Here is a 26,773-nt window from a genome sequence, read left to right as displayed (position 1 = left end):
TGGAATGTAGTTGAGTAAGAGAATTGTTTTGAGTTTTCACTATACATGTAACATGGATTGTAAATGGTTCTGGTTTATATCCATCTCCTTCTATCAAAACTTATCTCTCGACACAGAATGCATATTTTAGCGAGTCAATGATAATGACAGCACAGTAGTGTCACAAGTTTCTCAGCTCTGGTTGTAAATAATATGTACACAATTTGGAGTTATTTAATGAAGCGTACCGTGTTGTCTCCCAGTGCATCTGTAATGGACTCTTCTATGGCCATTTTCCAGTTAGACGCCTCTGATGATGACTCAAAGTTTAACCTGCATGTAAAAAGATTCAATCGTCAAAAATAATTCAACAAAACAGTTTCCATTTTTTAAAATACCATGGGTGAAAAAGGCTTGACTTTGAAACAGTTCCACCAATCACCTTTATTAGGAATGGCCAGGAATGCAAGATTATTTTCAAAAATAGGTGTCAATATTCCTCTCATTTATAATTCAAGGATTAACATCTACATACATGTATCAGTTAAGGGTTTTAGCTGAAGGGTAATGGAAGGTACCTGCACCCTGCCCTTTTCAGTAGAACCCTCCTGCCCTTATGGAGACCATGCTAGCACCCTTCTGCCTCCATAGAATTATATCAGCAAGATTGCCAAATACTTTTTATGCATTGTTTAAAAATAAGAATATAAATACATACACGCTTGACATATCTGAAAGTTGAAACCTAATATTTCTTCACTTTTAAACACATTTTGCCAAATCATAGTAAGTTTTTTACAGCCTGATACTTTGTGCTCTTTTTACCCTTAGCACACTGTCCCTTTTCTGCAGCACCCTGCCCTTTTTAAATCCTGGCTAAAACCTACAGTTATTATAACCATGAGTTTGTGATACATTAACATTGCATCTACAACAAATTGCAAGATGGATGGAGGCTACGACGTACATGAAAGTGCTGTAGTGGGTATTGAGCTGTAGACGTGTGCGGTCTGTTTCCTTAACTGCCGATAGTTTCATATCAATCTCATGAAGGGGAGATGCCATCTTGAAGTCCTGTCAACAAATAATATTCTAATTAACAGACATACATGATAACTAAATTTTAAAGTGTATTTCTTATCTTATTCTTGCATGGCATGTATACTTATCGCCATTTCAATTTTCTTTTTTTAACATTAAATTGTACATTTTGTGAAAATACAATGTGTTTTTATTTAGTCTTAACGCACTGTAAAACAAAAAGAATATGATAAATACTTACATCCATGTTCTGGTAGTAACACAGCTTATGCTTCTTCAGCGCCACATAGAATTTAAACTTGTTTCTGTTGATTTTTATCCAATCCTAAAATAAAGATGTGTTTAGCTATTCATTTTGTTTTCAGTGAAATATCCTGCATGGTTGTCTGGTTAGCGCAGTGGTAAGCGACCCAGGTTCTATTCCCGCTTGGGTGCATGTGCTTTTGGTTTGTGGTCACCAAGCCGGACAAGTTGGTTTTCTCCGGGTTTTCCAGTTTCCCTCACAACACAAGACCACACTCTCGCGTAAAATCGTGCCAATATAACATTGCAATAACTTGTTTCATATCGTTGTAAAATAAATATGTTTAACTAAATATCCTGCAAGGGTAGTGAATATAAATTCATCGTTGCTTTAGATATTAAAAAATTATCTCTCACACATACCAATATTAAACATAATACAATTATACCGTATCATAAAATAGATTTTGAATTGATTCTAGATAAAAACAAACAATGAAATGTGACAGAAAATATCCCATCAACACAGGCATTTCCATGCATAGTCAAACAAACGTCCTAAACTTTCAATTGTCCAGACATGCACTTTATATTAACAATGAAAAACACAATGTCATTGTAAAATAACTGATTGAAGTCTTATCATTCAGTCTTTCAAATCAGTTCAAACAATGTGACATTTTGAATAAAAAACCCAGCATGATGGAATACATTACTATAGGTTTCCATGGAGCAATGCAAAAGCACTTAAATGACTCCACAAATTACTTTAACTTTACAACATTTCTCTTTAAAACTTCAAAATATTTATTGTCAATGGCTTCAGACAAGCCTTGTTACCATGTCTGAACATAGAAACTGACATTCCTGCATGATAACACAGTCACCATATACACCAACAAATCCATGTTAACTACACTAAACTTAGTGTTAGTAATCAATCAACTTGCTAAGAAAGATCATTTTTTCGAAACTGACACCTGCCTTAAACAGATGCAAACTTGGCTATTGTTTACCAGTATATGACCAGTTTGGAAAATAGCCTATTTAAAAAAAAAAAATCCTTAAAATCATACATTCTTTAAGATTTCTCAGCCATTTCTTAACAGTGAACATGCAGTTAACTTAAAGGCTTGTTTACTTACAGCAATGTCAGGGTTGGCCATATCCCCACCTGGTTGCTCCTCTACAGGTCTCTGCATATAAACAAAAAACAGCAACTGTTACCAGAAATTTTGCTTTGCCATATTAAAAGACTTTCGTAGTCAGTACCTTATTTTTTAAATTAAAAAGCCCAATCAAACTACACATTTAAGTAATATGTTATGACATCTATATCATCTGAATATCATAACTAATACCAGAAACTTGCCTGGTATGTTAGGATGGCTTCCATCAGGGTGCTGGACCACATCTTGCAATCATCTGTAACATGATAAATCAACATTGGTATAAAACTCATACAGAAAATGAGATTCTTTGTTTAATTCTTTTTCAAAATATAAGCTCTTGCATAAACTAGAAAAATCCCCCCCCCCCGCTCCCATTTTTTAAAAAAAACAGTTTGAAGATAAAGTAGCCTCTGAAATTATTCCAACATTGATAAAACAAGGAAGAGAAAAATGTGTGAGCAGCCAGTTATCTACACATTTATAAATTAATTAATTAATTAAAACTCAAAAGTGAAATGATTGATGTGCTAAGGCTATAATACATCCCTGCAGTGGCATGAGTATCACTTATATATAGGAAACAACTATTTCTAATGTACTTATAACTCTTCCATCAATGATTGCCAAAATTGGGCCCATCTTCTCAACAACCATTCGACCAAATATCAGACATTGAACCAAATATTGAGTGTTAGACCAAATGTCGGACTATCAAGCGTTAGACCAAATATTCAGCGTTAGACCAAATATTCAGCGTTAGACCAAATATCGAGCGTAAAACCAAATATCGAGCGTTAGACCAAATAATGGGCATTAAGACAAAATATCCGGCGTTAGACAAAATATGTGTCATGAGACGAAATATCGTCAAATTCGAGCATTAGACCAAATATTGTCAGTTCAAGAATTTCAGTTAAAGAGTGCCTTAAGATCACTTTCTGAATTGGAAGTGTTACTTGAAGATTTTTTTGAAACTTCAAAGTAGTGATTTCTTACATGACCAAAGAGACAATTTGTTTGGAAACAATTTATATTATTATTATATAACTTCTTTGACTGACCAGTGGAAAAAGTAATTGTTCAGAAGGATCATTGATAAGAGTGTCCTAATACATCTAAAACCTACCAAACATGACAAAAAGTTAAGAATGTTCATATTACCTAGAGTGTCCGTGGCAAACAGGAAGGTCCTGTTCTGGCATTGCAGCTTGAACTTGAACTGCCTAGAGTTGTTTGGCTGGTAAACAACAAAACAATTTTTAATAACGTTGTCAAAGTTTTTAAATATTTAGAAATATGTAAGAAATTATGCACTGGTTCATATTCATTCATATGCATTTATCAATTTAAACATAGTCAGGTATGGAACAGCAGGGCGACCACCTTTGACAAATAAATGCCAACAAACATTTACTGGCTTAGTGTATGAAATTATGTTTTTTCCAAAAGTCTTGCCTAGCCTCTGTTTAAAACAAGTGATATGCCAGTTTAATTAATGGCTGACTGTTGATTTATAAAGAGATATATGTGGCAAATTTGAACAATACTACCAGCTAATTAGACAAAACATAATTTTGAGCACTAAACAGCTTAAAAAGTTTTAATAAGTAGTTTTATATTACACCAAACAATAAAGGATTCTTACATTTAAGAAAAGGGTGACATACACAATACTTCTTTAAAATTAATATTAGGATATGAAAATTATTATTTTGTAGGAATTAATTAAAACCACTTCATAATTATAACTAGCTGTAGTACTTCTGGTTACTTAAGTGAGGTGAACAGGCACCAAGTATATCTTAACATATACATATAAACTTTACAAATTGTAAAATCATCTCATTATCTGATAACTGACTGAACTATAACCCTGAAATAAATCGGGGGGAAACAAGGACTGAGAAGCAGGATGCATTCTACTAATTGACTATATATGCTTCCTATTTTCTTGTGAAATAAAGCATGATATATATAAGGAAGAAAATATAAAGTGAATTGCTCATAAACAAAAACAAGTACATAGGTCTTTATAACTATTGGTAGAATCTAGCAATAGTGTCCAAGAAGAGCAGCCAAGCAGTTACCAAGGAAAATATAGTGCCAAGGTCTGCAGGTGCCATGGTCTGCAGGTGCCAAGGACTGTCTGGTACCAAGGTCTGCAGGTGTCAATGTCTGGAGGTGTCAAGGACTGTCTGGTACCAAGGACTGTCTGGTACCAAGGTCTGCAGGTGCCATGGTCTGCAGGTGTCAAGGACTGTCTGGTACCAAGGTCTGCAGGTGCCATGGTCTGCAGGTGTCAAGGACCGTCTGGTACCAAGGTCTGCAGGTGCCATGGTCTGCAGGTGGCAATGTCTGGAGGTTTCAATGACTGTCTGGTACCAAGGTCTGCAGGTGTCAATGTCTGCAGGTGACAAGGACTGTCTGGTACCAAGGACTGTCTGGTACCAAGGTCTGCAGGTGTCAATGTCTGCAGGTGCCAAGGACTGTCTGGTGCCAAGGTCTGCAGGTGTCAATGTCTGCAGGTGGCAAGGACTGTCTGGTACCAAGGTCTGCAGGTGTCAATGTCTGCAGGTGCCAAGGACTGTCTGGTACCAAGGACTGTCTGGTACCAAGGTCTGCAGGTGTCAATGTCTGCAGGTGCCAAGGACTGTCTGGTACCAAGGACTGTCTGGTACCAAGGTCTGCAGGTGTCAATGTCTGCAGGTGCCAAGGACTGTCTGGTACCAAGGACTGTCTGGTACCAAGGTCTGCAGGTGTCAATGTCTGGAGGTGTCAAGGACTGTCTGGTACCAAGGTATTTCTGGCTTTTATTAGTTGACTAAGGGGCATAACAAATTTATCTGAATAAATAATATCATCCAAGGGAATTATGCCTACTGTTTTTGTACAATATGTGTATAAAGTTTCACCAGGAGCGGTCTAGGATTTGACTTCAAAGGGGGAAACATGTAAATATGTTTGGCTCAAGTGTGGGTATGGGGTTTGGGTTGTCCGATTAAAGAACTTGCATGACACTGCCTATGATGCAGACCAAAAAATCCTTACACTTTTTTCAATCGCAGGAGAGAGACAAAACATGGACAACTTGCAAGTAAAATTTATAAGACTAAAGTTCATATCAAAATCTCTTCAAGAAATCTGTTTTAACATTAAACTAGCTGAAGCAGGGTTGACAGGTCAAGCTTCTTGGTAAAATGCATAAACTCACTCTTGAACCATTCCCTAACGAACTCTTCCTTCTAACGGTTTTACCCTGAATATTTTTAAATGAAAATATACATGACTGTATATTAGCATTACTAATTGCCTATGAGTATTTATAAACACGAATGGAATACATAACAGAATTACTGTCATCATGACCATTATAAACTATGTTAGCATCAACAGGCATCATTTAATATTTCAACAAGAGATGTTAGTGAAACATTTATGCCCCCTTGGGAGCCAAATTGTTAGTAGGATTTGGACACTTAAATAAAATATGGACAATCAGAAAACCTTTTTTCAGCTTACAGTCACACTGACCTTGACCTTTGACCCACTGACCTCAAAATCAATAGGGTTCATCTGCTGGTCATGACCAATAAGCCTACCTAGTATGAGGTCCCTGGGTCAAAGCGTTCTCAAGTTATTGATCGGAAACCGTTTTTCATGTTAAGGTCACACTGACCTTGACCTTTGACCCACTGACCTCAAAATCAATAGGGTTCATCTGCTGGTCATGACCAATACACCTACCAAGTATGAGGTTCCTGGGTCAAAGCGTTCTCAAGTTATTGATCGGAAACCGTTTTTCATGTAAAGGTCACACTGACCTTGACCTTTGACCCACTGACCTCAAAATCAATAGGGTTCATCTGCTGGTGATGACCAATACACATACCAAGTATGAGGTCCCTCGGTCAAAGCGTTCTCAAGTTATTGATCGGAAACCATTTGGTATTCCGACCGACCGACAGACAGACAGACCGACCGACCGACCGACCGACATGTGCAAAACAATATACCCCACTTTTTTCAAAAGGGGGCATAATAAATCAAATAAATATTCACATATATAGATTTAGGAAAAGTACAGAAATAACATGTTTTGAGAAATATTATAAGTCAGATTGGTACAGCATAATATAGATTGATGCCAAAAAAAATGTTTAATAACTTTAATGCATTATTATGTTAAACTCATTTGACATTAATGGTCACACAAAACAAAAGCATATGACTTGTGTACAGATCAAAAAGTATAAGCAGTGATGTGATTGACCTGGCAGCTGGAGGGCTGAAACCACTTCGGCCATGGGTGCTTGGGGCACTTATGGGGTCAAAGCACACTGCCGTAGAAGAAAAACTGCCTTTTTAGAAGCTCTTTTCAGGGTTCCGTGGACAAATCACATCTCTGTATAAGCGATATTGTTGTGCTTTTTTTAACTGGGTAATTTATGGGCACTTATAAATGCTTCTATCTTTTACCTGTACACAAATCATTCGCTTTTTTATCATTAAAGTCAAATGAGTTCAACACGAGAATGCATTAAAATTAAAAAAAAAAATGTTTTTGCATCAATCCATATTGTGTGCCTTAAATGGAATCAGATGTGTTAAAAGTAGGAATGCAAACGAATGGCAAAATTGACATTCGAATATTCGGAAATTCTTTTGATCGAATATTGGATTACCAAAATATATCTTTAAGAAGATGTAGTAAACTATTATTATTATTCGCAAAAGTAATAGCTGGGGCACTATTTTGTCCTAACCAGTACACGCGGCGAACCTTTATTTTTCCCAAATGAACCTCTAAAATTCCCTATTTTCAAAAAGCAAAAAAGCAATGCACTATAAGGCCTAAATAAAAAATTTGTCCGTTTCGGGTAACCCGACCCTACCTATAAAAATGCGCCGACCATAACTATTTTTTTGCGTTTCTGAGCCAAAAAAATATTCGTTAGCGAATAGAGAGTTACGAAGGGCGGATAAATGCAGATTTTAATCAGAATTATTGTTTATATGATAAAACAAAGTCAGGCAATGACAGTAATGTAGGAAAGACTGCCATGTGCAAGAAAACACTCTGAACTTACGACAGATTTTGAAAAGAAATTAAAAAATAATAAAAAACAAGAGCTGTCACAGTATGTGACGAATGCCCCCGAATGTGACATTGACCTATGAACAAGGTACATGAAAAGTTAAAGATCACACAAATACATATGGCAAGTTCTTTTAAATTGCCTCTGAACATAAAAAATACCACCAATACTTGACAACCTACATTCTGATGTCCTTATATTCAGCATTCCATTGTGAATAAACACTAAGTGTATCTTTCACCTTAGAGGTAGGGACATGGGTCTTCCACGTAACACGTTGTCTTGGTATGACGAACACATGTGGCAAGTTATTTTAAAATCTGTCCATACAAGAAAAAGTTACAGCCCGGACATAACAACCAATACTCTGTATCCTTATATGCAGCACTCCATTGTGAAAAACACCTAAGTGTGACCTTGACCTAAGAAATAGGGACACGGTTCATGCACGCAACACGTCGTCTTGGTATGTCAAACACATGTGGCAAGTTATTTTAAAATCTGTCCATACAAGGGAAAGTTACAGCCCAGACACGACAACCTATACTCTATGTCCTTATATGCAGCATTCCATTGTGAATAAACACTATGTGTGACCTTGACCTTAGAGGTAGGGACACGGGTTTTGCACACGACACGTCATCTTGGTATGCCGAACACATGTGGCAAGTTATTTTAAAATCTGTCCATACAAGGGAAAGTTACAGCCCGGACACGACAACCTATACTCTATGTCCTTATATGCAGCATTCCATTGTGAATAAACACTATGTGTGACCTTGACCTTAGAGGTAGGGACACGGGTTTTGCACGTGACACGTCATCTTGGTATGCCGAACACAAGTGGCAAGTTATTTAAAAATCTGTCCATACAAGGGAAAGAAACAGCCCGGACACGACAACCTATACTCAATGTCCTTATATGCAGCACTCCATTGTGAATAAACACCTAAGTATGACCTTGACCTTAGAGGTAGGGACACGGTTCTTGCACGCAACACGTCGTCTTGGTATGTCAAACACATGTGGCAAGTTATTTTAAAATCTGTCCATACAAGGGAAAGTTACAGCCCGGACACGACAACCTATACTCTATGTCCTTATATGCAGCATTCCATTGTGAATAAACACTATGTGTGACCTTGACCTTAGAGGTAGGGACACGGGTTTTGCACACGACACGTCATCTTGGTATGCCGAACACATGTGGCAAATTATTTTAAAATCTGTCCATACAAGGGAAAGTTACAGCCCAGACACGACAACCTATACTCTATGTCCTTATATGCAGCATTCCATTGTGAATAAACACCTAAGTATGACCTTGACCTTAGAGGTAGGGACATGGTTCTTGCACGCAACACGTCGTCTTGGTATGTCAAACACATGTGGCAAGTTATTTTAAAATCTGTCCATACAAGGGAAAGTTAAGCCCGGACACGACAACCTATACTCTATGTCCTTATATGCAGCATTCAATTGTGAATAAATACTAAGTGTGACCTTGACCTAAGAGGTAGGGACACGGGTCTTGCACGCGACACGTCGTCTTGGTATGCCGAACACATGTGGCAAGTTATTTTAAAATCTGTCCATACAAGGGAAAGAAACAGCCCGGACAAGAGTTATTGAGCCGGACACACGGACGGATGGAAGGAAGGACGGACGGACGGTGCGATTTTAATATGACCACCTTCGAGGGCATAAAAATCCCCACCTACCCTACCTAGAAATTTTGGGAAGGTTACCCTAAACAAACAATTTATTTTTTTGGGCCTAAATAAACAATAAAAAAAAAACAAGATCAAATAATTTGAATTCTGCATGTCTTCGTATTTGTACTCAATGTGAAATTAGATGGATTCCTGCTCAAATGGCATTATGCACCAATGGAGGGACTTTTCGTAGGACGTGCAGCCCTGTTTTGGGATTGACCTGTACAAAATATAACTATGGAAGCAACAAACCAACTCGGGAACTAGTAAAAAAAATAAACGAAAACAAACATGGATTTTGACATCAATAGAGAAAAAACGCTATGCTATACTGAGTTATATTTCAAAGCACGAACATTGTATTAAAACATGGAAAACAGTTTAAAGCAGATACATGTTACTACATTATAGTAGCACATGCCTTTCATATCTTCACTGTGATTTGAGCAATGTTGCAAAGCTTTATTTGCAGACAAGACAACACATTGGTGTAAAGGCCGATTCCTTAAATCCTTAATTGTTAAAGGCCTTTAAATTTACCGAAAATAATTGTCATATTTGATATCACTTGTCTTATAGTCAGTTATTGTAAAATTAAGGGTACTTTTTTAGTACCCGACGATATGTCTCTAAATGTCATATGGCGCGTATATAGTGTATTGTCATCACATTCACACCATGGGCCTATGTTGTAAAAACAAGACTAACGACATTTATACACAACAACAGAGTTGTATGCAAAAGGTTTTTTATACTATTTATTCAACATTTGTTTTTTCCAATATTCGAATACTGATTTAAACATTCGAATACCAAACGTTTGATCGAATATTCGAATATTCATTTGCATCCCTAGTCAAAAGTTTTAGGTGTGCTAAACCAATAAAGTCACTTTTCTATAGCTCCATGATGTATGGTCCATGTGCATGACACTGTCACCAGAAACATTGCTAGACCATTTAGATAACCTGAACCAAACTCAAGTCTGTTTCCTAGAACCAGTAGTGTTGTCCATTCTGAGAGACTATGAGAAAGTGTCTCAAACCCATGAGTTCTTGGGTGAGAAACAGACATGGGTTCCCTTAGAACACCTTACAAATATAAAAGATACAATTTTACAACACATGCAAAGAGAAGCACCCTGACATGCCAGAAACTATCCAAAGGTATTATGGAATACTGCAACATTTGCAGTGTTAGTATGACATGCACATGTACAATACAGCACAAATTTATGGAACAGCCAACGCATTGGTTCATTAGCAATTATACATGTACTGGTTTGAAACAGCTGATCAAATAAACACAAGAATACTGCAGTATCATGCATGCTTGTACATAGAATACACAAATATGTGAGTTAAATTAACAGCATGACAAGTTTGGTGCTTCCTCACGTATAAAGTTTATAATTGGGGTTATCAAAATTAATGTTTTTGGTGTCCTTTTCATCAAAATTCCATGTTTAACATTGTACATAATAAGTTATGTTACACAATTATATTATATACATATATATATATATATAGAGAATGATAATAAACAGAATACAGAGAATAAAATGCAACTGAACACCATGCGGGGATTAACTTAACAAAATGAGAAGTGTTATCAATATTGTTAACTCTAACCAACGGCATTGGGGGCTTCAAGTCAATATATAGATGATGGTCACTTACAAACAGATCTCCGGACGTTATTATTCTTGACAAAGGTCTGTCCTGAGTTAAAGTAAAATACATGCCTGTTAAACAGATGATATAGATATATAAATGTGATGATACAATGTTATGAGAATTTCTGTTTAATAATTATTGGATGCAAGAAATGTGTATTTGACCTACATGTAAAACAGATGAACTGTTCATGTATGTGTATGTATGTGTATGTATGTGTATGTATGTGTATGTATGTGTATGTATGTGTAAATGAAGAACACCAGTGAAAGGCTGAAACAACAATATATAAGAAAAACTTTTTTTGATATTTAGTCTCATGTCTAAGTTATATGACCTTATGGTCATAGGACCATGCTGTGATAAAACAAGAGGCCCAAGAGGGCCTATGCTCTACTGGCTGGGTTTGTGTGGTCAACATCACTGTTTACAGTTAGCATGCAATAATTTCTAATAGTGGAGATGTCCAAAAAGTCATCAATATATTAGAGAGGAATGCACTGGATGGTCATGTAGTTCACATTTTAGTTAAAAAAAAATCCATTAAAAACCAATGTTGTTGTTTTTTTGTACATGTACAGTATGAATAACCATTAACTTATATAAATCCTTGATAATTTAAATGAATTGACTTGATAACTGTCTGTTATGTTTACAATTTCCAAATTAAATAACTATTATAAAACAAGACTTTTTACAAGTGGTATAGACAGGGAAATAGTAAAATGTAAGCTGATATAATCTCCAAGAACATATGATAACCATACCAAATCATGAGCAATACATTTGAATATACAGTAAATATGTGTATCTACAGTATACACTGAGAAAACTCCATGGTGTCTCCATCAATATGGATGCATTTTTAAGATTCTTGCATACGGGTTATCAGGAAAGATGACACAAAAATCTAACATATTTTGATTATGTCCCTTTGTTTCAAACTTTGTATGCAACCTTGTTAATGGTTAACAAAGCAAGTCAAGTACATATGGCATGATGTGAAATATTAATGAAAGCTTATATTACGCTGATCTGTATGTGTGAATGATTAAAATTTATTTTCACAATCAAGTTCAAATTTTTGTAAACAAACCTCCATGACAACCCATGAAGATCATAAACAGGTTTTGAAAACAAGGAATAATACTTGAGAGTTGAAAGTATGTACACCAGATCTCCGTTGTACTCACTGTCATTATCACTGGTATTATATTTGCTTTTTCTACTGCAGCGATCATGTCCTTCAACTTTTTTATCAAAAATATGTTCATATAAATAAAAAGTAACACACACACTTTCTCCGATTAATTTGAATTTCAATTGTGAGTAAACTTCTTACCTTTAGTTTTGCATAACAAAATAAGCAACTTTACATGTACTGGTTTGAAAAAGCAGTAATGAATAAATGAAACACTGCAAAACACAAAATTAATTTCTAAAGCAAATATATGTCAAGTTTACTTTTTAAACAAAATACCCGACAAAACAAAGCATTGTTATTTAGCATTTTTTTTCAAATACATGTGCCATGTACGGAAACAGTCGAACAAACTACTCTGTAAAATTAGCCCACAAATCATTTATAGATCAACAACACCACTAATTTTCTTACCTTAATGTCCATTTCAACATTCTTCATACAGGACAGAGGCACAATACGCTTTGAAACCATGTCCTGAAAATGAGCATACATCTAATGTATTAATTGGTTCTAAAATGATTCTACAAATATTAGTACCTAGGAATCATTTTATACAGTCATGATTCTTAGTTTCATGTCAAAGTCCATTTTCCTTAGAGCCAAAGTACCCTGAGAATGGTAGGCCTCTATAGCAAGGTCCATGTGTTGACTTCATTGAGGCTTAATTTATTAGGCCCTGGTGGAATTTGATTTTCAACAATGTTATTTTAAAATCATGCTATTAATGACAATCATCATGAGACAGTGGTCATTTATAAATAATAAGGCAATGGTCAAGTGCACAGTTTTTTTAATATATTTTTATATAGTTGGAAATTATTATGTACCGGTATATCATTTAGTCATCCTCTTATAACATATCTGAATTATTGTTAAATTCATGCATTAAAAATTAACTGAAGCAGTTCAAGCGTTAAATTTCCGTAACAAAATGTAAAGCATAGTTTACTTATCACTAAGCTGTTTTTGTGCAATGACAAATGCATTTTTGTGTACTTCCTATTACATATAAAGAAACATATCATCAGGGCTTCTTAAATTAGGAAATCTCAATCTGTCCAGGCCAGTCAACCACGACCCTCCAGCAGGGTTAAAAAGATCAGATTTTAGATATGACCGCAGATTTCTGTCACACATTTTCATGATGTCACATTTTCACGATGTCAATTATGTCAATAATTTTTCGCTATGAGTCAATTAGTACGTGGTACTTTATTATAATTAGGGCACAAGTGGGTTATTTAGTAATTCAGAATTTTATGGCTATTTTATGAAGTTACAATGGCATTCTTTAATTATTATGGCTCTTCATAGCAGAAGTGTAATTTGTTTACATGAGAAAAAGTCAACTTATCTTTTATGTAATAAAACAGCAAAGTCAATTAACACAGAGCGAAGTTATCACCCTCAAGAATGTCCCCTATCTCTCTCAAGAATGTCCCCTATCATGCACTCTCAAGTGTTCCCTGTCTATTTGTAGATGTGTTAATGATAAACAATGTTTGTGTATTATAATTTCTACTTTTTTACTTACTTTTTTTACTACTATTACTATTATCATTATTATCGTTTTCATTATTATTATTTTATTATTTTTATTTTTATTATTATTTTATTATTATTATTCTTTTATTACAGTCATCGAAATAAGACTTTTGGATCAACAAGCCCGAATTATTATACTATTGCTTGGCATCAAATTTTTTAACAAGCCCTGCTATATAAAATTCAGAATTTGAGCAAGCCCGAAAGACATTTTACCAGTGCATGGCTTGCAGGCTTGTGCTAGTTTCGACCACTGTTATTATTTTTCTATTATTATTATTATTATTATTATTATTATTATTATTATTATTATTATTAATATTATTATTAACAAATACAGCCTGAATTAATAACTAATAGGCATCAAATATGAAAGTAAGTCAATGGAAAATTGCAGTTAATTTCTTGCAGCAACATGAATTCTCCCTTTGATTATTCAATGTAAAAGTTTGTTAAGTGGTCAGATTAAAAACCAGATATATATCTTAAAACCAGGAAGTGTTTAATCTAAATAACATTTGTAGTACATTTCAAAATATTAATCTCGGCCTAAAATAGGGCTCACCTTGGAATTAGAGTAATATCGAAGGGACCGGCCATCAAATATCACCCAGCGTTTTCTCCAGCCTCGATTCTGTTTTACCCTAGCAACAAAATCAGACAGATTTTTTTCAACAATACTAAGTTATCTACAATTATTGACTATCATTTGTATTGCACTCTCTTAATTGAAGAAAATTTCTACCACAGAAATGAAAACAAGGAGAAGATAGTTAAAAGCAAGCTGTTATGTTTTCTTTTTTAAACATTCTTATCATAATAATTAAAACAAGAGCTGTCACAGTATGTGACGAATGCCCCCGAATGTGACATTGACCTACGAACAAGGTTAGTACATGAAAAGTTGATCTTGCCTTTACGTGTCAAATACATATGGCAAGTTATTTTAAATTGCCTCTGAACATAAAAAAATACCACCCATACTTGAAAACCTACACTGTTATGTCCTTATATTCAGAATTCCCTTGTGAATAAACACTTAGTGTATCTTCCACCTAAGAGGTAGGGACATGGGTCTTGCACACGACACGTTGTCTTCGTATGTGGAACACATGTAGCAAGTGATTTTAAAATCTGTCCATACAAGGGAAAGTTACAGCCCTGACACGACAACCTATACTCTATGTCCTTATATGTAGCACTCCATTGTGAATAAACACTAAGTGTGACCTTGACCTTTGAGGTAGGGACACGGGTCTTGCACGTGACACGTCGTCTTGGTATGTGAAACACATGTGTCAAGTTTTTTTAAAATCTGTCCATACAAGAGAAAGTTACAGCCCGGACACGACAACCTATACTCTATGTCCTTATATGCAGCACTCCATTGTGAATAAACACTAAGTGTGACCTTGACCTTTGAGGAAGGGACACGAGTCTTGCACGCCACACGTCGTCTTGGTATGTGGAACACATGTGGCAAGTTATTTTAAAATCTGTCCATACAAGAGAAAGTTACAGCCCGGACACGACAACCTATACTCTATGTCCTTATATGCAGCACTCCATTGTGAATAAACACTAAGTGTGACCTTGACCTTTGAGGTAGGGACACGGGTCTTGCACCCGACACGTTGTCTTGGTATGTGGAACACATGTGGCAAGTTATTTTAAAATCTGTCCATACAAGGGAAAGTTACAGCCCGGACACCACAACCTGTACTCTATGTCCTTATATGCAGCACTCCATTGTGAATAAACACTAAGTGTGACCTTGACCTTTGAGGTAGGGACACGGGTCTTGCACGCGACACGTCGTCTTGGTATGTGGTACACATGTGGCAAGTTATTTTAAAATCTCTCCATACAAGAGAAAGTTACAGCCCGGACACGACAACCTATACTCTATGTCCTTATATGCAGCACTCCATTGTGAATAAACACTAAGTGTGACCTTGACCTTTGAGGTAGGGACACGAGTCTTGCACGCCACACGTCGTCTTGGTATGTGGAACACATGTGGCAAGTTATTTTAAAATCTGTCCATACAAGGGAAAGTTACAGAGCCGGACGGACGGACGGACGGTGCGATTTTAATATGCCCACCTTCGGGGGCATAACAATGCAAAACCAACTTGTTGTGAAGTTTGCTGATGTTTTTTACTTTTTATATTTAATAAATAAAAATAAAATGTTCAACTTCCAGGGAAATCCAGTGTAAAAGTTAATATATCTCCAATTTTCGGCAGATTGTACAAATGAAATTTAAGTTCGAAGATTTTAAATAGATAAAACCTAACGAAACATAAGAAAACTTTTTTAGCAAGAATGTGAAACAAAAAGGTGAATTGTGTCAACACAATCAGTTTTCAGATTGCCATCTATACCACACTTACCCTCCCTGCTTGTACAGGTAGCCACTTCTTTCTTTCTTCCTTGGCTGCAAATTGAAATATTACATAGCTTAGAGCAAAGTTTCGAACTAATTTAACATATTTGTATGTGAACTAATAATAACTGACAAGAACGCCATAAAACAAATGCCGATGCTCATCTGTTGAGTTTTGGTCAAAAGGGGGGTAAATTGCAAATAATTACAGCAGAGTTATGGGCCTTGTTATACATGTGTGCATTGCAACATGTGTTATAAGTTTTAAGTTAATATCAGTTTTTGAGCTATTATCAAGGTCGAAGCTTTTCATATATTTCACCTCATGAACACCAAAAGTCAATATTTCGCTCATGACTATGCCACTTGCGTAATATAACTTTTGGCAAGCATTTGGTGAAATATATTACGATCTTCCACTGAAACAAAATACTATCTAATTAGTTATTCAGAATCATGAATGAAACATAACTTAAACATACACAACTGCTTTCAAGCCGTTATCACTTGCATCTACAGTCAGTGTGCGTGATTCCAATTATCCAACAGAAAATGATCATATTTGACAAGAGAGCATCCCATCTGACACTAACGCTGAATTGTTGCTGTATTTATCAATCAAAGGGTAATACTAACAAAATATTGAGGGACAAAAACTTACAGAGAGGGAAGTTGTGGGCAGAATTTCGGCCTGAGTCATGGAGGTGAGGCTGGCGTTGTCTTCATCTCCGTCCGGCTGGTCAATAATGTCATCGACGCTTCCCTCGCTACTGTGGTCATCCTCATCTGGAGGGAGAAAAATGGTACACATTGGAAATCATAGGTTAATACATGATCTATCGTAATATATCTGTGACTGGCGCAGTCTCAAATAGACAAGTTGACAATGTCATCTAGAATTCTGTGGTCATACTAGTTTGAAAGGAGGGAAATGCGAGGGATTTCCAGCTTTATAAATGAAAAACTTGGGTAATAATATCTTGTCAAAGCATTATATATTTCAATAAATTTTCACTGAAACAACACATAATAAACATAAACCACCATAAGAACTGAGGAGATAGCTAGAAGCTAATATTATAACCTCTTTCTGTATTACATTCACCAGAGGCTGATGTTTTCTGAAAAACCTTCCTTAGTCTCTTTGTTTTGGTGAAAATCAGTTATTTTTGCCTTAAACTGAAATAAATGAACATTTCAAAGAGACAAAAACGTATTGCTGACTTACCCATTCTTTTCGGAGTCACCTTCATTGTGTATATTATATGCATTAAATCTAATAATGAATGCAAAGCAAATCACAATCATGTGAAAACTCAAATGACAGTCAGAGTAACTTAAGAGCATTTAAGACATCCTCATAATAATCATCTTCAACATATTTGTTGAGATGGTCACTTCAATTTTGCACTCCAGGACATGAAATACATGTAACACTCCAAAATCAACTTCACACACATTAAAGGCTCATCAAAGCCCCCAAATTTTCCCAGAATTTACAAGTATCTGTATGAAATTTGCAATGAATTACGAGCTTTGGTCCACACTCCCTTCAAGTACTTGATGTAGTCACAAGTGAATTCAGAATAGCCTTTGGCTAGTCTTATTTGGATTTAATTTAGTATTTATTTAAACCCTGCCCATCAGTGTGGAATATAATTGCACCCTACCTTCATCCTCACGGTAAATGGTCCATGGCATTTAAGTGAGTTATGTAATAATACAAGCAAACATTGGGGGGAATAATAAGATGGACAAATTTCTACAAGAATGTTAATATGGAGGATATTAGCAACTATTTGAACATAGCAGTAAGAGACCCCCTCCAAATGTTGTCCATTACTCCTTCCCATTTTGACAGATGAGGTGTAGATCAAAGGGCAATAACTTCAAGAATACAGAAATTATGTTATTGGTTTCGATCTATTTTAGAAACAGTTAAGTGGTTATCTGCAGAGTGCCTAATGCGAAAACAATCATTCATGCATTTATTTTCACTAGAGAAAAATTGCTTTAAAACTGAGAGTGAAGAAATATTCAGAGTTATGGTTCCTCTGCTTTTTAGTGAATAAGATCTAAATATTAATATGTCAATACTTCAAAAGACTGGGAGAAATGCTCTGGACAAAATTTAAGTATGAAAATTGAAGTCAATATCTCAAACACTTCTGGAATATAATACTCCGAACAAAAAAATAATAAAAATGCTTAAGACACACTGCATCCACTTTGCCTTTCGGCCAGGATAATTAAACAATCATCACAGATGAGGCAATCAAAACCCAACCACTTGATATTAAGTTGATACAGTGTATGATAAGTACATACACCTCACTCAATTAACTTGATCTCATACATCATTTACATGCAAAGACACCTACATACTTAACTCATTTGCATTGTTTTTTTATTCCTTTTTTTAGCTTAAAGACAAATGGAAGACCCATTAAAACTTCCTGTATATGAAATCAAATGCCTGGTTTAAACCAAACTGATTTTATTGGACTTGTTGAATACAGACAACACTGACATGTAATCAATATATTCTATACTAAACATGAACTTTTATCTTGGGTGATTTGAAATGTCTAAACAAAAATTTAAAGGGACTCCCTCATGTTTTTGGAAAATGCACTTTATCAAATATTTGTATGACTCTAAAAAGTATAACAAATTAATAGGAGTGTTAGAACTAAGATACAGAAAGCTTAAGCCCTTCTGACAATGTTGATATTTGCTCAAATACGGTCTTGAAGACTAAACTTTCAAAAGTGTTAAAAGTTTTAACTTAAAACAGCTTTAAGCAATTCGGTGTTGCGAGCTTGAGCTTGGTTGATTGACATTATCACGTGATGATATCAACAGGGGTTCTAAAAGTTTGGAACCTCAATCGGTCCGGACCCGGCGACACCCCCCCCCACCCCAAAAAAAAGAAAGACCTGTTCAAAAGTCTGATTATATAGAAATGTCACACATTTTCGCGACGTCATTTCTGTCAATATTTTTTGCGATGTTGCAATTCGTAAGAGGGATCTAGAGCCAGCATAGCCGATTCAGATAGTCATTGATACAAGCTTAATTGAAATGAGATTATCATCGAGATCTGTGGCGTTTCTAACAAGAACGACTGCCATCGTAATTAACTGTGGCCAGCGGGAAACGGTCAGACGACAAAAAATGAAACAGTATTATGGTTTATTTGCTTAATGCTTCTACAGTGGGTCAACATTCAACTGATACTCTTGAATAATAATATGCATCTAGATTTATAATCGGGGCTTCAAGCTATAAGTGTGATAACGACGATTTTTTCATTACTGCAAATTAAAATGACGTAAGCGGCGCACTGCTAGTTTATCAAGCGTGTCACTGTTGATATCCTTTAAATGACTAGGTTAATTAATTCGGATTTTTTTATGCTTTCATGGATTAACAATGACAAATGCATTTATCTTTAAAAATATTTTTAACCAGCAATGGTTCTTTATTACAATTTAAATTTAACAGTTTGGTAATCAACAAACAGATATATCATCTAATGATCGACGACGACATAGCATATTGCCATGTGAAAATATTGACCGATTTTAACACTTAATCAGGATAGCTGCAAGCACATAATTAACACATAGTGTGTTTAATTGTGTCTTCTGCGACCACCAATACACATGATTGGACCGATTGCAAGTGTCTGCTAATTAACAGATAGGCTATATTGAGTGATCAGCGTAGCGGAAAAAGCAGCTGGTCGCATTGGTCTGATGGTAACTAAGACACTTTTATGACCTATTGGGGGTAGTTTTGAATGTGTGAATGACCCATGAGTGTTTTGTATATTACAATTTCTACAACTTTTACTGACTGAGTCGTTTTGGACCAAAATTATAAAAAAAAAAAATAAGAAAATTTTGGACCAATTTTTTTTACACTTTTTGAAACTGAAATCGGTCTGGCTTGGTCAAAATCGGTCCAGACCAGCAAATTGCCGGATTTTAGAAGCCCTGGATATCAATGTATTGTTAAAAGGTCAAAATATCCATCACTCTTGTATTAGTCCATGTCGCCTAGTGGTTTAGGCCTCTGTTTAATTCTAAATCTTTCTTGACTTGACCACCCATATAAAACCAAAATACTTTCTTATTCTGTAATTGTATTTTTTCTGCTATTTGATATCATTGTGTAAATTAATGATAAAATACATGTGCAAAGATGCATTACCAGGAAAAAACATGAGAAAGTCCCCTTATGAGCATTGTTTACCATGCAATACACTGCTAGTGCACGAGGATTCTTCGTCAGAGTCATAAAACGACAGAGTCGCTCTATTACGTTCCATTTGTTCCTTGACCTCTGATATATTGATATACATGTGATCCATACTTCCATACGTTGATACGTTCCCCTTCAAAGACACATCCAGCACTCTAACATCAACGTCACTGAGTCTACCACTTGATTCGATTGAAACTGTAAATCCATCCCTCAACACTTCATCTTCTTCAACACTAGCTGTTGTGTGTATAATATTTTACCATACCCAAGCTAAACTGTACCATTGAGCATCATGGCCTTATTTAATTAAGATAAAGCCACAAATTTAATAATAGAGAGTACGAAAATTAACTTCCTACTCTGTAATGAGTAAGTGCACAGACATCAAGAGAAAAGAATTATGACTGATTTTTTAGTGTATATTATGCCATAAATAAACCCTGGTCTATTTAAGTTTGAAGAACTTCAAATATTAATCTTTTTAACAAAATTTAAGTATATAACACAAATCCAACACAAAGTCTTGATATGAAATTGATAATTTTGTAATTAATCACAACAAATGTACTAGACCCAAAGAATGTTTTGAAAAAAATATCCAAACTGTAATCCTTGAGTTGTGTTTATTAACATTTTATCAACAATTATTATTATATAATATATATATATATCCTTCTTGCAGTTGTAAAAAAGATTTACAGATTGAGACATTAAGTCATTGATCAAGTTCACTCCAGATTTATGATTTCCATCCTGTAACTGAACAATCAATAAAACTGTTGCAAAATATATTCAAGTCTTTTTTTAAATATCGAAATAGGAAGTTATCAGTCGATTGTTAGTTTGAACCAGATAAAATTTCCCATCTACATTGTGAGTACAAACATGAGGTTTACGCTATCATTTGATTATTTATCAGTTTAAAAGCACTATTGAAATCAAACAGCATTTCACTTTTTGTTTATGTATTTATTAGGGGAATTTGTTTATCAAAACTATATAAAGAAGAACATGGTAAGTTTCAGTGTAAGATTATAAAAGTCATTTATATCACTAAGTGAGCCACCAAAAGCTAGTTTATTCAATGAGTGGCGCAGGCATGTGTGCGTTATCATTTAATTTTTTTAAGTGAGAGGGCTAAAACAGTGACAAATATCAGACAATTTAAGCATTATTTTACTAATAAATGTCATTAAAAATTTGAAAGCATATAATATATACTTTAATTTCATTTAATTAAGATAAAATCAAATAATACCAAACATAGTGTTAAAACAAAATGAAACTTGATTTAAATCTTTTATACTTGACAGTAAAAAAACTTTTATGTGTATTATCTATTATAATGTGAACTCAAGGTAAAATCAAGGTAAAATGGTATGCTACTAAATGGTAAAATGTAAGCAAAACATATTGTGTGCTCTGATATAATATAACAATATGTAATTTCCAGCAATGTGATGAAAATGGATTTTAATGTCAACTAGAGCTATCACTGAAGGTGATTAATACCCCTGAACGCCGCCTCTCATTATGATTTATCATTGTATGAAGTTTTATGAAATTCCATCTATTAGTTTACAAGTTACTGTCTGGACAAAAGTTTGACAAAAGAAAACACAGAAAAAGGCAATAACTCTGTAATTTGCTAAAAGAGTGTAATGACTCATGTACACTGAACTCCTTCTCATTGTGCTGTACCATTGTATACAGTTTATTACGTTCAACCAGTAGTTTTTAAGTTATGCTCCGGACAAGAAAAAGTAACAAAGGGCAATAACTCTGTGATTGGCTGAAATAGAGTTGTGGTTCCTGTACACTGCACTCCCTCTAATTATGATCTATCACTGTATGAAGTTTTATTAAATTCCATCCAATAGTTTTCAAGTTATGCTCCGGACAAGAAAAGGTAACAAAGGGCAGTAACTCTGTAATTAGCTGACATAGAATTGCACTTCCTGTAAACATCACTCCCTCACATTATGATCTATCACTGTATGAAGTTTTATTAGATTCCATTCAATAGTTTTCAAGTTATGCTCCGGACAAGAAAAAAATAACAAAGGGCAATAACTCTGTAATTGGCTGAAATATAATAGCGGTTTCTGTACACTGCTTTTCCTCTAATTATGATCTATCACTGTATGAAGTTTTATTAAATTCCATCCAATAGTTTTCAAGTTATGCTCCGGACAAGAAAAAGTAACAAAGGGCAGTAACTCTGTAATTAGCTGAAATATAATTGCGGTTCCTGTACAATGCACTCCCTCTAATTATGATCTATCACTGTATGAAATTTTAATAAATTCCATCCAATAGTTTTCAAGTTATGCTGCGGACAAGAAAAAGTAACAAAGGGCAGTAAATCTGTAATTAGCTGAAATAGAATTACAGTTCCTGTACACTGCACTCTCTCTCATTATGATCTATCACTGTATGAAGTTTTATTAAATTCCATCCAATAGTTTTCAAGTTATGCTCCGGATAAGAAAAAGTAACAAAGGGAAGTAACTCTGTAATTGGCTGAAATAGAATTGCGGTTCCTGTACACTGCACTCCCTTTCATCATGATCTATCACTGTATGAAGTTTTATTAAATTCCATCAAATAGTTTTCAAGTTATGCTCCAAACAAGAAAAAAGTAACAAAGGGCAGTCACTCTGTAATTAGCTGAAATAAAGTTATGGTTCTTGTGCACTGCACTTCCTCTCATTGTGCTTTACCATTGTATGAAGTTTTAATAAACTCCATCTGGTAGTTTGCAAGTTAATGTCTGGAAAAAAATTGACAGCAAAAAAAGGGCAATAACTCAGTAATTAGCTAAAATAGAGTTATGGTTCTTGAACACTGCACTTCGTCTCATTGTGCTGTACCATTGTATGAAGTTCCAATGAATTCCATCCAGTACTTTTCAAGTTATACTCCGGACAAAAAAAACTAACAAAGGGCAATAACTCAGTAATAAGCAAGAATAGAGTTATGGTTATGGTACACTGCACTCCCTCTCATTATGCTCTACCATTGTATGAAATTTAATCCAATTCCATCCAGTAGTTTTTAAGTTATGCTCTGGACAAGGTAAATTGCAACGGACCGACCGACAAACCGACGGACTGACGGACCGACCACAGGGTGACTCCAATATACACCCTTCAAACTTCGTTTGTCGGGGGTATTAAAAGGTGTTGGACTATTTATCATATATGCAAACAGAATGTAGAGCAACAATTTTAAAAGTAGTTTTCACCATATCAATAACAAAAGGACCAAGACTGGCCTTTGTCAATCACATGAGCAAAACTTAAAATGGTACTCTATATTTCTATAACTAAAGGGCAGTAGCTCTCAAAAGACTCAAGCCAAAAGTCTGGTTATCAAACTTGAACAAGATGTTATTCCCATACACATTCTGACCAATTTGGTGATAATTGGACAAAGGCTTTTTGAGTTATTGATTAGACAAGACCAATATTAGGTAATTTCCATAATCAAAGTGCATGTAATAACTCTTGAGAGACTAAAGCCATATGGCTGGTTACCTACCTTGTCAAACATATATGCCCATTTACATTCTGACCAAATTCGGTGATGATTGGACAAATGTAAGTTATTGATCAGACAATACATTTTTAAGTAATTTAGGTTATTTCTATAACAAAAGAGCGATAAAGCTCCTGAGACTAGACTAGATATGACTGGTTATTAAACTTGTCCAAAATATTATGCCCATACACATTCTGGCCAAATTTGGTCATGATTGAACAAAGGGTTCTAAAGTAATTGTTTGGACAATATACTGGACCCTGCCTGCCGAAAAGCCCACCTGCCCCTGCCCCTCAGGGTAATTTGTCTTTTTTTTAAAGCGCATATATGAACAGGAAAAATAAGCATTAGTTACAAAGGGCCTGTGATTACTCTTACAATATCTATGTTGGGAGTTATATAATTTGTCCCCAAAAAATACCCACACTGTTACTGTTAATATGTTCACGAAGTTTGAATTTGATATCTTCAATGATTGTCAAACAAACAAAAAATTATAAAAAAAAAAATAAAAAAAATAAAAAAATTATAAAAGGGTCACCTAAGGAACATCTCAGTGAATTTTTTTGCATCGATCAAGTGTATTCTATATTGTGCCCAATTAAATCTAGAGACACAATTATGAAGTAAACTTTGTTATATGTGTAAAGGAAAAGTTTTTGGAGGGACTAAAAACAGAAAAAAAAATAACCCTGGCCAAAAACACATTTCACGGTAGATGGACCCTAGAATTATCGACCAAGTTCTAGATTACTGCAAAGTTTTTTTTAAGTATTTGGTACAATGCAAATACCAATTCTAGTATATTTAAATTACATCCACATTGCTATCTTTTTAACAACTAATTATAGAATTTAGAATATAACCTATATTTTCAGAGGAATATCTTAATAAAGAAGTCTAAATCATTGAAATATTACTCTATGTCATCTTACTATAACATAAAAACAGAAAACTCAAATGTTTTCTAACAAATTATTTCATTAATTTTTCATTCATTAAGGCCACACCAAATTAATGTTTAGTTCCTCGGATTTTTGCCAAAAAAAAGTGGAGCGAGCGAGCGAAAAAAATAAAATAATAATTTTGTCAGTTTTCATAAAAACCGAAGTGAACGAAGAGCGAAAAATATATTTTTTTTTATATTCAATATAAATAAGAAAGATTGTTAAAAATAATTGCCCTTAAACCCATTTTAATGCCATCTTGAACTGAACCTCTAATGGACATTGGGAAAATGTCGGAATACATAATACAGTGGAAACTCACTAAACCGGATCTCCACAAAACTGGAATCCTCGGGATACCGGACTTTTTTTAGAGTCCGGGTTTTCCCCTTCTATTTTCAATGTAAAAAAATCCCTACAAAACCGGAACCCCGGAATTCTGGATACCGGACAAAAAATCAAGAAAATTTGTTAGTTGTCAACGTAATTTTACCTCACAAAACCGGATGTTTATTTGTTCAAACATGTCAAAATAATTTTGTGTATTAGGAATTCGCGAATCGCGTGTCACTTTGTTTTGACAGCCGGCGCGTCGTTAAATAATACACCTGTGATGTTGTGTTAACTCGATAATCGATAATGATGATTGGGCTGTGGATTGACTGTCGCGCGATAATCAAACTTGTGAAAAGAAAATTGATTGAAACATTAATTTGTTTGTTGCAGAAAATAAAGAACTAGAAACTGATATTAAGTGATCATTTTGGAGGGTTTTTTTTATCTAAAGACTTCTATGATTGAATCAAATTAGAGCGGTGGGTTAATTAAACTATCAAACATACTAAACAAGCATTAAATTACGCGAGTTGTTTTATTCCAAGACTTGGAAAAAAGATGATTATAAAACGCAGAAATGTTTAATTATGCTTATCACTTATGCAAGTGCTTTAATCATGTCTCAACCTCCGTCTAAACGTCGGAGAATTGAACTGTCCCTAGAGGACAAAAGCCTCTAAAGGTTAACTCAGTTAATATTTTGAGTAAACTTACTCCGTACATCAAATCCTCACAAAACCGGAATCCTCACTAAACCGGAAATTTTGCCCAGTCCGCACCTTGTCCGGTATAGTGAGTTAAATCCGCGGAACAAAATATCAATTTGGTGTGGCCTAAAGATAATTACTTCATATACAGATTTCATATTAATTTTACTTAACAAATATACTATAATTGCTTTAATTTTTAAAGATTTAAAATGGTACAATCTAGCTGAGGCATGGAGGCTGATCTAGATCTTTTCCCAATTAGAGTCTCAAGTTGAATCTCAGATAAATCTATGTTATGTAGGCTCGGCAACTTCATAGCATTGAATGGCTCCGAAATAAACACTTGACGGTTTGCAAGGCTCAGGTGCTCTGACGTAAAGTAAACTGAGTTTGTGTCTCTTCCATATTTAACATTGTTGTCAATAGGAGTGGATTTTCCAGAGTCACGGAATGGCCGTCCGATCACTATCCGAGATATTTTAGAAACAACCCTATCTCGTAGAAATCTATTTCGACGATTCATTTTTAACTGTTCTATTCTTGAACAAATTCAGTTTCAAAATGAAAGCAGGTTGTAAAGGGTAACTTTCTTAACGATCATGTTTCTGATTAATTAAGTTAATTAAGGTCACAGTATATCATAACGTTCCTATAAATCCTACACACTAAAACACAACACTATCTACAAATCAAGTCAAATCTAAATGATGACCAGGACTTGAGACTTTTCTCATTTCCCTTGATCATTAGCAGTTTCCTGGGTTAAATAGATCTTAAGACAAGAAATCTTTTCAACTTGAGTTAACATTTACAATCAAGAATATCGCTGGAAGCAATGGATGCTCGGAAGCAATGGATGCTCGCCAAAGATGAAAAGGCAGGAATTGTAATACAATGTGCTGGTA

The 26,773-nt window shown here is 34.9% G+C and overlaps 1 protein-coding gene across 8 annotated transcripts in view; it reads right to left on the bottom strand.

The window, feature by feature from the left end:
- The window catches only part of LOC128228988 (arf-GAP with Rho-GAP domain, ANK repeat and PH domain-containing protein 1-like), a 90,587-nt gene that overhangs the window by 38,697 nt on the left and 25,117 nt on the right, over nt 1-26,773 (bottom strand). For 3 of the 8 annotated variants that reach the window (XM_052940590.1, XM_052940598.1, XM_052940597.1), the window contains exons 3-14: nt 16,722-16,846; nt 16,068-16,111; nt 14,237-14,315; nt 12,538-12,600; nt 12,116-12,172; nt 5,647-5,691; nt 3,597-3,672; nt 2,636-2,688; nt 2,409-2,459; nt 1,262-1,345; nt 947-1,053; nt 228-312 (exon numbers count right to left, since the gene is read on the bottom strand). In XM_052940590.1, the coding sequence (XP_052796550.1) occupies nt 228-312; nt 947-1,053; nt 1,262-1,345; nt 2,409-2,459; nt 2,636-2,688; nt 3,597-3,672; nt 5,647-5,691; nt 12,116-12,172; nt 12,538-12,600; nt 14,237-14,315; nt 16,068-16,111; nt 16,722-16,846 (869 nt within the window). Of the gene's footprint in view, nt 1-227; nt 313-946; nt 1,054-1,261; nt 1,346-2,408; nt 2,460-2,635; nt 2,689-3,596; nt 3,673-5,646; nt 5,692-10,925; nt 10,968-12,115; nt 12,173-12,537; nt 12,601-14,236; nt 14,316-16,067; nt 16,112-16,721; nt 16,847-26,773 lie in introns of all 8 variants that reach the window. The other 5 variants (XM_052940591.1, XM_052940592.1, XM_052940594.1 and 2 more) reach the window with 5 other exon arrangements.

This window comes from Mya arenaria, chromosome 3 (genome assembly GCF_026914265.1).
Source record: "Mya arenaria isolate MELC-2E11 chromosome 3, ASM2691426v1".
In the NCBI taxonomy this organism is placed as follows: Eukaryota; Metazoa; Mollusca; class Bivalvia; order Myida; family Myidae; genus Mya; species Mya arenaria.
The sequence above is the reverse complement of the archived record's forward strand: the minus strand, read 5'-3'. Positions and strand labels throughout refer to the sequence as shown.